We start from the raw sequence: 9,738 nt of genomic DNA, 5'->3' as shown, positions 1-9,738 counted from the left end.
TTTTGTTGATTCCGAGGCTTCAGTTTCCTTCGACTAAGTATAAAAGTTTTAGTCATGCAAGACCATGATAGAAAAGTCGAAGGAGAAAATCAGAGAAAAGGGGAGAGAGAGGCGTGTGTGTGTCCAAATCTGATTTCTCCTTTCCCTTTTACATGTTAATTCTCCCTTTTTCAAGCTTATAAAATCTCTTAAAAATATTCTAAATAATAATATCCAAATTTGACTAATTAAGGAAAAATATTAAAAAAAAAAAAAAAGTCCTAATATAGCTAGGAAAGTGGTGTTTTTCAGCTGGAATTTTCCTGCATCAGATATGGAGGCTTCCAAAAATAAATTGCATCAGATCCGCGTATTAGAATTTTAGACAAAGAAACATTCCAGAACGTCAGTAGTGCAGGTGCAGCAACTTCAAGCCCAATTTCGACCTTGATGCGGCCCGTATCTCTCAAAACTCAAAACATGAAAGTTGTAGAGCTATGTCTTGGTATTCCATATCATCTTGAATTATCTTAATCGGAGCTCGGATGAGAGAGTTATGCCCAGATTATGAAATGATGTCAAAACTGTCTAGAATCACTCAATTAACTACGTTTTGCATTTTATGCCTCCATTTGCATCCTAAATCAAAATATAAAAATAATGAGTACATATAGGCACCAAATAAGTATAAAAGACTAAACATTAAGGGAGAAAAATATGACATTTTGCATTCTTATCAGTAACTTAAATTTATTACATCAATATGAGATTATAACAATAGTTATTATGTTACATCGAAATGTGTTGCTGTAATAGGTAACTATTATTTTACATTGAAATATGTTGTTGCAATAGGTAATCTTTTATTTCACATTGAACTATACTGTTGTAATAGGTTAAATCTTAATAGAGGTGAGTAATTGAGTAGTGAGAAAATTTGGGAAATTGTCGCTATTTTTTTTTTCCATTAATTTCCTCTCTCTCTCTCTCTCTCTTTCTCGTACCTCTTTTATTTATTTTTATCTTTTTATCTTTTTATCTTAGTTTCCCTATTTCTTTCACCCACATTTATCTCCATGTTTTTCTCATCTCAATTTCTCTCTCCCTCTCTCTCTCCCCACGCCTTTATCGTTTTTTATTTTTTATTTATTTTTTTCACTTTCCCTAGGGGAGATACAATTTCAACAAATTGTATATCAAAATTCAAATTTATCTACTAGTTCAAATACGATCCAACTTAGGTTAAATTGAACAACACCCATCACTAGTATTGTGCAAATAGTATATACAATAACAGAAATAAAGAGATTAACATTATGGTGACGTAGGAAAAAACCAATTAAAAAAAAAAGAAAAACCACTACAAGGACTTAACTTACAGATCCCTGGAGCAAAAACGAATCCACTAATTGAATTAAAGTTTTAACAAACTGAATAACTCTATTCTAATTATCTACAACCTAGTAGTACTTATTGATGTTACAAAACACAGCTCCAAATCCACGATCTCTTTAATTGTTAACTCTTGTAGCAGGTGAAACTCTTGTTCTTCACTTTAAGTACCCAATTGAAGGTTTGGTTCAAATTTCTTGTTCTTCTAAATAGGGCAACAACTTTAGAATCATTGGATCTTTAGTTCCTTTGATCGTGATTTCCGGATTATTGGTTTCAAACAACCCTAGATGCAAAAGCACAGCTCTCTAAAAGTATTTTCTCACATTCTTTTTACCTCTTTTATTTATTTTTATCTTTTTATCTTTTTATCTTAGTTTCCCTATTTCTTTCACCCACATTTATCTCCATGTTTTTCTCATCTCAATTTCTCTCTCCCTCTCTCTCTCCCCACGCCTTTATCGTTTTTTATTTTTTATTTATTTTTTTCACTTTCCCTAGGGGAGATACAATTTCAACAAATTGTATATCAAAATTCAAATTTATCTACTAGTTCAAATACGATCCAACTTAGGTTAAATTGAACAACACCCATCACTAGTATTGTGCAAATAATATATACAATAACAGAAATAAAGAGATTAACATTATGGTGACGTAGGAAAAAACCAATTAAAAAAAAAAGAAAAACCACTACAAGGACTTAACTTACAGATCCCTGGAGCAAAAACGAATCCACTAATTGAATTAAAGTTTTAACAAACTGAATAACTCTATTCTAATTATCTACAACCTAGTAGTACTTATTGATGTTACAAAACACAGCTCCAAATCCACGATCTCTTTAATTGTTAACTCTTGTAGCAGGTGAAACTCTTGTTCTTCACTTTAAGTACCCAATTGAAGGTTTGGTTCAAATTTCTTGTTCTTCTAAATAGGGCAACAACTTTAGAATCATTGGATCTTTAGTTCCTTTGATCGTGATTTCCGGATTATTGGTTTCAAACAACCCTAGATGCAAAAGCACAGCTCTCTAAAAGTATTTTCTCACATTCTTTAAGTATTCCATTATAGTCTTCCTTTAGTGGCACGAAAGCCCTAGCTTGGATTGTTGAATGAGCTTCAAAACAAAAAATTGGCATGATTCTCAATCAATTTAAATTTAAGCTTGGTCGATCAAACCATTATAATTCTCGATCAATTGAAGGAGTTGTCGAGAATTCAAAAACTTCAGTCTTCCTTGATTGGTCTTGGACTTCAGTCTTGACTTCTAGTTTGACTTGAACTACAGTTATAAGACTTACATTTGACGCGTTTTGTTCACAGTTTGCCAATCCATAATAATGGACTCAACGTAGCTACTTTAACTAATTAAGTAGGGTTTGAACCATGAAAGAATACTATCAAAGAGGGAGTCCAAATATCTTTAAAAAGCTAATTAGTCTACTAAAAAACGCAAAAGTCAAAGTAAACCGAAGTGGGTACCATAGAGGACTAACTAATTTTTTCACACAGAATAATAAAAAACAAAGGATTCTCGCACACGTACTTGAATTGGATTTGTTGGTGGAATATTTCAAAAAAAAAAAAAAAAACTTAAAGTTATTAGTATTTGTAACCGAATGAGAATCAGATGTCCCATTATTGGAAATTATATATTTTAATTGAGCTGCTAAGTCGAATATATATAAAGCGAGACTCTGTCTTAGATAGCTTTATGCTTCATGGACACTGATTAACAAAAGCAGTAGTGGGGAGGAAAGGTTTCCTTGCCGTAGCCTCTGGGCCATGCTTGGCCCACATAAGATTGGAAGCTTCTTCCTTTTTCGCTCTCATGCAATTTCTTATAATATATTCACTTTTATCGGGAAATGCTTTCTTTCCTTTGTGTGTCTCATCCATCTTCTCGGCAACCAATAAAGATATCTGCAGTGCACCACCAACTTTTCTTCACAAAATTTTGTTATCTAGCTAAAGTAGGTAGAGATAGAATAAGAAAGCATTCGTTTTTTTTTCTTTCCCTCATCAAAGTATGTTCTCATCATTGTACAGGTCCTACTTGAGAACCCACATGCCGATGAATACTTGTAAATTCGTTTCCTTTCCAATTAAGGACACTAGTCTTTATTAAAGAAAAGGAGAAAATTATAGTTATCTACACAATATCTCCTTACATGTATGGATATACTTTTATAGTAATTACTTAATTCATGGTTAGCAGCCTCCTCTGAAAATGGAGGACCCTCTATGTCTTAGCCATTTTGATTATAAGATAATTTAGCTTGGAAGCTGATTCTGCTGAAAAGAGGCTGGCTACCTGTTGGGACTATAGAATTATTTTTGCAATCGATCACCAATGATTTGGTTTTTAACTTTGTGCAATTGAACTCTAACCATATGGTCAATGTTTTCCCATTGAACTCTTAACTTTGTGCAGTTGATTCTAAATCAGTTGAGCATTGACTAAGATATTGAACTATGACAGCATTATTACCTCTTTCTAGTTATTTTTTGTTCTTTTATTTTTGGAAGGGAGAGCATTCCGAAATAGGAAAACAAATTAAAGTTACCATCAATTTTATTATAAAGACATTATAGACCTGATAACAAACGTGACCAGTATCTGATATCTCTTCATTAACATACTAAATAAATATCTTTATTATTATTTCATGTTATGCTTATACTTAATATGTCATGCAGTTGATTACAAGACTTAGAATTAAGATCTGACTAATCTATGAGAAAAAGATGATGTATCCAGTCACAAAAATGTAGGGGCTGCCGTATGACATTTGTTTCTTTCCCATGTTTCTATATGGTTTTTGAATATGAATGAAGCTATCATATAATAAAAGGAAGTACATAAAAGATAAGACCAATTTCAACTTACAGTATTTCCACCACCTGCAGATTTCTAACCTACTTCATATCATCTCATTGCATACTTGAAAGAAACCCAAACCCTAATGCTTATAAATGTGTGTACATGAATTAGTAAACGATGGGATATATTAATAAATGGTCAAAGGTCCCCCGTTTAGCAAATTTCTCAATTAGAAAGCTGTAAGCATAGCCTCTAGGAACTAATATGATACACAAAAAGCTACATTCGTATAATAAAAGTGACAAGATGCATGTACTGCAAGAGGCTTTAGAGCTTTAAAGGAGTACTATTTTATGTTGCTTTTCCCTCATAAATTGAGTGGCGAATTGTATGAACATTGTGATTGTGAGCTTCTGGGCATGAAATTCACAGTTGAGCTGTCATCATTAGTCAAAGCCATTTGAAGCTGACCACCTAATTTTAAAGCATCATCTTCCAAGTGAAGACGTTCTACTGCAACTCCAGTGTCTTGTATCTGAAATCCACAATGAGAGTTGTCTTCATTTACGTGCAGATCTTCTATTGGTGGCAAGTTCAATGAGAAACCAAAATCTCTCATATTGCCAATCTCATCAATTCCTTGATAACCAACAAGCTTATAACCTTGGCTGTTCACATTTTCCCCAGCAAGTGTTCGGCAAGCTTTGTCCAGTATTGTTTCCATATATTTTCCCTGTGCATCAATCCTCATCTGGAGGTGTTTCTGTACCTTTTTCCACAACACATATATGTAATGGGCCTAAAATATAAAATAGTTCTCTTTGATCTTCAGAGCTAATGGAAACTGTGCTATAAAACGAGTTGGTTTTAAATATTTACTTTTCGTTTGTATTACCTCTAGCTGCTCATTCAATCTCCTTCGTACTTCCATCTGTGTTCTAAGCGCTTCAGTATGGCGTATGTTTCTGCAAGAATATTTAAAATGCACTGTATCATACAAAATTGCCATAAGTCCAGTTATGCTCCACGGTAATAAATGTTAAGAAGTAATACATTCATAAATAAAACTCAGCCATCGTCGACTAAAATCAATATAGTTGAAATGTGATTATAAAAATAGTTAAGTGAAAATACAAAGAAATATAAGATTTGAAATGAGAGTGTACAAAGTGTTCCATTATTTAAATTTTTTTTAATGACGCGATGCTAGATAGACCTTTAGATTTGTATTAGTAATTTGAATGAAGAAATATAAAGAATCTTAATATGAACTGAGAAAATTTGCTAAAAGATAGAGGTAACTCCTGTTGATGAAAATATGAAGGATAGTAGTTTGAGATTTTTGTGCAAGGGGGCTAAAGATGCAACATTGAGAAAGAATATGTTGATTCAAGTTGATGGAATGAAAAAAGAAAGTAAAAAGAAAGATTAATATTAATAGTAGTCAAATAACAAAGTAATGATTTTAGATAAAATACAATGATGAAAAAGAAATAAATATGATTAATCTTAACTAGTTTGTTGATAATTCATAATCAACACCAATATTATGGGATTAAAACTTGGTTATCATTAATAATGTAATATATGTGGCCCAACTTTATTGTTGTAACCTTAGATGCATATTGTCACATGTTTAAAATTAAAATATGTGTGAGTTCCATCCATTTAAGATTAATTTTTCCACTAATTGATTTAATTAAACCCACTAATCAGTCTAATTAAACCTTTCTAAAAAGTCAACGCTTTCCAAAACTTCCATTAAGTTGGGACATGTCCTATTTAGTTGAGAATAAAAATCATGTCCTATTTAGTGCTCTACACATCAAAACTTGCCACATATTTTTTATCCAAGTTGAGAATAAAAATCATGTCCTATTTAGTGCTCTACACATCAAAACTTGCCCCAAATTTTTTATCTTTCCTTTTAAATAATCTGTATTTAATATAGATAAAGAAAAAAGGAAAAGAAAAGTCAAACTCATGACAAGTAGTGATTGATGAAATATAGAATACGGAGCACCCAAAATTGTTGAGGATTTCTATTCTTCAACTTGCAAGGTCTAAAATTGAGACTTGTGCACCATTCATTGTCATGATAATAACATCATATAATTAGAAGTATAATGAAAATTGTAGAAGCAAGCACCATTTTAAACAAAGATCATATAAAGATAAAGTACTTTTAAAGTGTAATAAAACGGATAATGATTCTCTTTCACAACTTATTTTTTATCTTTTGTACCCTTACACTTTTAACATTTTAAATGTTAACATACCTTTTTACATTATAAAATGTGTACATCAACGCATACAATTGTGGTTATTACATGTAAGTGTGTGTAAACAACAGTGTGAGAGAATATTTACCATTGCTAAAATACAAATTATCAATGCATTGGGAAGTTATTGAAACCAGCATGAACGAACAAAAACATCTAGAAAACATAGGTAAGATCATGGGAACAATGGAGGGTAGTTATCTTATCAACGGAAAAAAAAATGATTCACACTAATTAAAACCACTTTAAAATTCAAATGAAAGAATAGCAGAACCAAGGATACAAGCAGAGAAAAAAGATGAACAGATTAAGTTAGTCACATATACTCATTGAAGTGGTGACCCATTATCCTGGATGTAGCAGCACCATCCCTCTGAAATTCTGATGCTGAAGCTGCCAAAGAAATTTTATCCAAAAATAGGTACTTACTTGGTAGTCTATCCTGAAGAAATAGATGGAAGAAAATAAAGGGGGAAAATTACAACAACAACAAATAAAAGAGGAAAATCGTTCTCACCATCCCTAACTGCCTGATCATTAAGATCCTTATGTGGCTGCTTCCCAAGCCTGAATTTCTATTTAATTGAAATTGGAGGATGAGCTAAATTCAAGACCTTGACATGGAAAACTACATATAGAGGAGAAATAAAAACAAAAGATGTATAACTTATATTAATAGAGTACCTGAAGATGGCTCTTCAGGTGGTAAAGTGTGAGACCCTTGACACCCATAACTTTCATGATGGTCTTTGGTGTGGCCTCTGTAGATCCAGATAGAGAAGAGGGAAAGAACACAAAGAGCACAATGTTAGAAAGCAAATTGAAACTCAAAAATAAACAAAATTGATAAACTGCTACTAGTTCTGTTTGTTAGCATGAGAAAATGGTTTTGGACAAAGTGGAAAAAGGTTAAGTACTATCTGGTCCTCCAAGCTGAGTAACAGCATCGACAAATCGCTCATGAAGCTCAGCAGTCCATCGGAGACGAGGCTTTGGATCAGTGGTAAGAACAAGCCCAGTGTCTCCTTGAACACAAATTTGCCTATCATGTGTTGAATTCATTGTTGGCTTCTTTGGAGAGAACATCAGCTCCTATGGAATACATATGAGAGTGAAGAAGAAATCTAACACATGATAATATAGCTGAAAAATATAGGTGCGTATGTTTCAAGCAATGGTTTGGTTTCTCTAGTGGAAAAGTATGGATAGTCATATTTCTAGACCAGCAGAAAAATAAAAGGTATATGAGATAACAAAAGCCACCGACTATATATGCCCTTTGCCAAAAGAGACTTACGCGGTGCTGTCAATTTTCTATTTGTGGACACTTTTACTATATGAGAGATAAGCTGTTCTGTTAAATTGGCACCCTTATTGTCTTTTTATTTCACAATCAAAGGTATCATAAATACTCATTTGTTCAAAGAGTGCTTCCATTACTCCCATATGGAGTTAGAAATGAGTGCAAGAGTAGCACCCATGGATGATATCATATGCAATATTTACATGAAATTGAATTTCGTACTTCATGATTGTTCATGTTTACTTTATTAATAACTAATGATAAGAGAGTCCCACAATTTCAACATGAACACAATAAATAAATTTGTATACGTAACCTATGCTTCTTGCCTCGAGGCATATGCTTTAGCTTTCACTGTCACCTGTGGGCTCAAATGTGAGCTTTGCATATCATGCGGGTCGAAAAGGAGTGAAAGAGAACTAGAAAAGTCCAAAAGTACATCTAGATATGGAGATAAGTAAATGGTAGAGATATACTCAACCAAATGACAAGCTTAAATAAACTGAATCAATATAACAGGCTTGATTTGTACTTCCACATTAACATCCTACATGTAGGCTAATGAAAGAACCGTGATCCGACGGGACTAGCAATATTCTAGTATATATACCCCTTGAGGGAATAGAGGCCCATGTGACGATGTTTATCCTCTTAGATTGACAGATTTATGATAGAATTGCGACTTGATTACTTATGGGAAACATCAAGAAACCCAAAAAAAATAGATCTTTATTAAATTTAGTATTCATAATTACATTGTTTTTTTTCTCCAAAATAATAATAATAATAATAATAATTGCATTGTTCTCATAAAATAAAAAGTGGTAATCACGTGACTAGCTTTCAAGTTATAAACAAAAGAAAAACAAAGATTATGTTATTTTGTTTCCTAGTTACAAACCAGAGATAATTACATGAAAGGAAACAGCAGCAAAGCCAAGATTGAACTTTAAGAGACAAAATTTATTATCATATATATACTTGCGCTTGAACATACACACAGTAATTAAAAGTTAAGGCCAATGTAAAATATTAAAATTCATTCATGTATATATTAAATGAAAATCTTAACCTAAAAAAGCCTACAATACGATAGCATATTCATTATATTTACTTTTGAACAAAACTTGATTACAAACTTAGTAATAGCCTAAGTCTATAACTTCCACTTAAAAAAATTAACATAGCTACATATTTTAAAATTTTAATCAATGGATTACATGTTTTTTATGTTATTAAAGCACCTGTAAAATTTTAATAAAATTTTATTTACTATTCAATCAATAAACTTATTTTTAAGCATAATTTTATATTACAAAAACTTAAAATTTAAATATTTGATTAATAATATAACTATTGACATTTGATTGTTTGAAAATTTAGCATACATGGAGAATATAAGAAGAAGATGTAATCTAACAGTAAATTTGTCAAATTTCACATATAATAAAAAGATATTAAATAAAGTTGTAGTTTTAGACTATAACAAAATTTGTTGCCAAACTTTGTTATTTACTTTTTTTTTTTTTTTTTTTTTTTTTTTTTTTTCTTCAGGTTGAAAATTCAACTTATGAATGAATTATTTTTAATAGTTATATAAACACCAAATAAAACGTATTTAAATTTATGTTATTATGTAATTACCTCGAAAATTTATTGCTAATTACACAATTTTTTATTTGGGGGAATAAATTTTGACATTAAGAATTTAAGGTCTTATTATCTCTCTCTGTTAAAATTTATGGTAGCCAACATGTACCGGCTGCACATCCACTTGATTTTCTTCAATTTCTCAAGATATAATGTTCTCACGACTTCCACCATCAATGAAAATAGAATACACCATGCTAAGTCATAGAATACAACATGCTAAGCACCTTGAAACTGGAATTGAAGATGTTGTGGTAAAGCTAGTCTTCAAATAATTATGTTTCCTTAGAAATTGTAAATGTTCA

General features: G+C 31.5%; 1 protein-coding gene across 6 annotated transcripts; it reads right to left on the bottom strand.

Annotated features, from left to right (window-relative positions):
* Positions 1–4,220: 4,220 nt before the first annotated feature.
* On the bottom strand, positions 4,221–7,695 carry LOC111990215 (myb family transcription factor IPN2). 6 transcript variants are annotated; one of them, XM_024021998.2, is made up of 6 exons: positions 7,398–7,695; positions 7,165–7,241; positions 6,998–7,055; positions 6,801–6,873; positions 5,094–5,163; positions 4,221–4,997 (listed from the first exon to the last, which is right to left on the bottom strand). In XM_024021998.2, the coding sequence occupies exons 1-6, from the start codon at positions 7,564–7,566 to the stop codon at positions 4,566–4,568; spliced, it is 879 nt and encodes a 292-aa protein (XP_023877766.2). In that variant the 5' UTR covers positions 7,567–7,695; the 3' UTR covers positions 4,221–4,565. The 6 variants fall into 6 exon arrangements, with proteins under 6 accessions (XP_023877766.2, XP_023877769.1, XP_023877772.1 ...); XM_024022001.2 differs by having other exon boundaries at positions 4,221–4,967; XM_024022004.2 differs by having other exon boundaries at positions 4,221–4,961.
* Between the last annotated feature and the right edge of the window lie 2,043 nt (positions 7,696–9,738).

Source organism: Quercus suber, unplaced genomic scaffold, assembly GCF_002906115.3.
Source record: "Quercus suber isolate HL8 unplaced genomic scaffold, Cork oak 2.0 scaffold_678, whole genome shotgun sequence".
Lineage (NCBI taxonomy): Eukaryota > Viridiplantae > Streptophyta > Magnoliopsida > Fagales > Fagaceae > Quercus > Quercus suber.
Note: the sequence above shows the minus strand (reverse complement) of the source record. Positions and strands in the feature narration are given on the sequence as shown.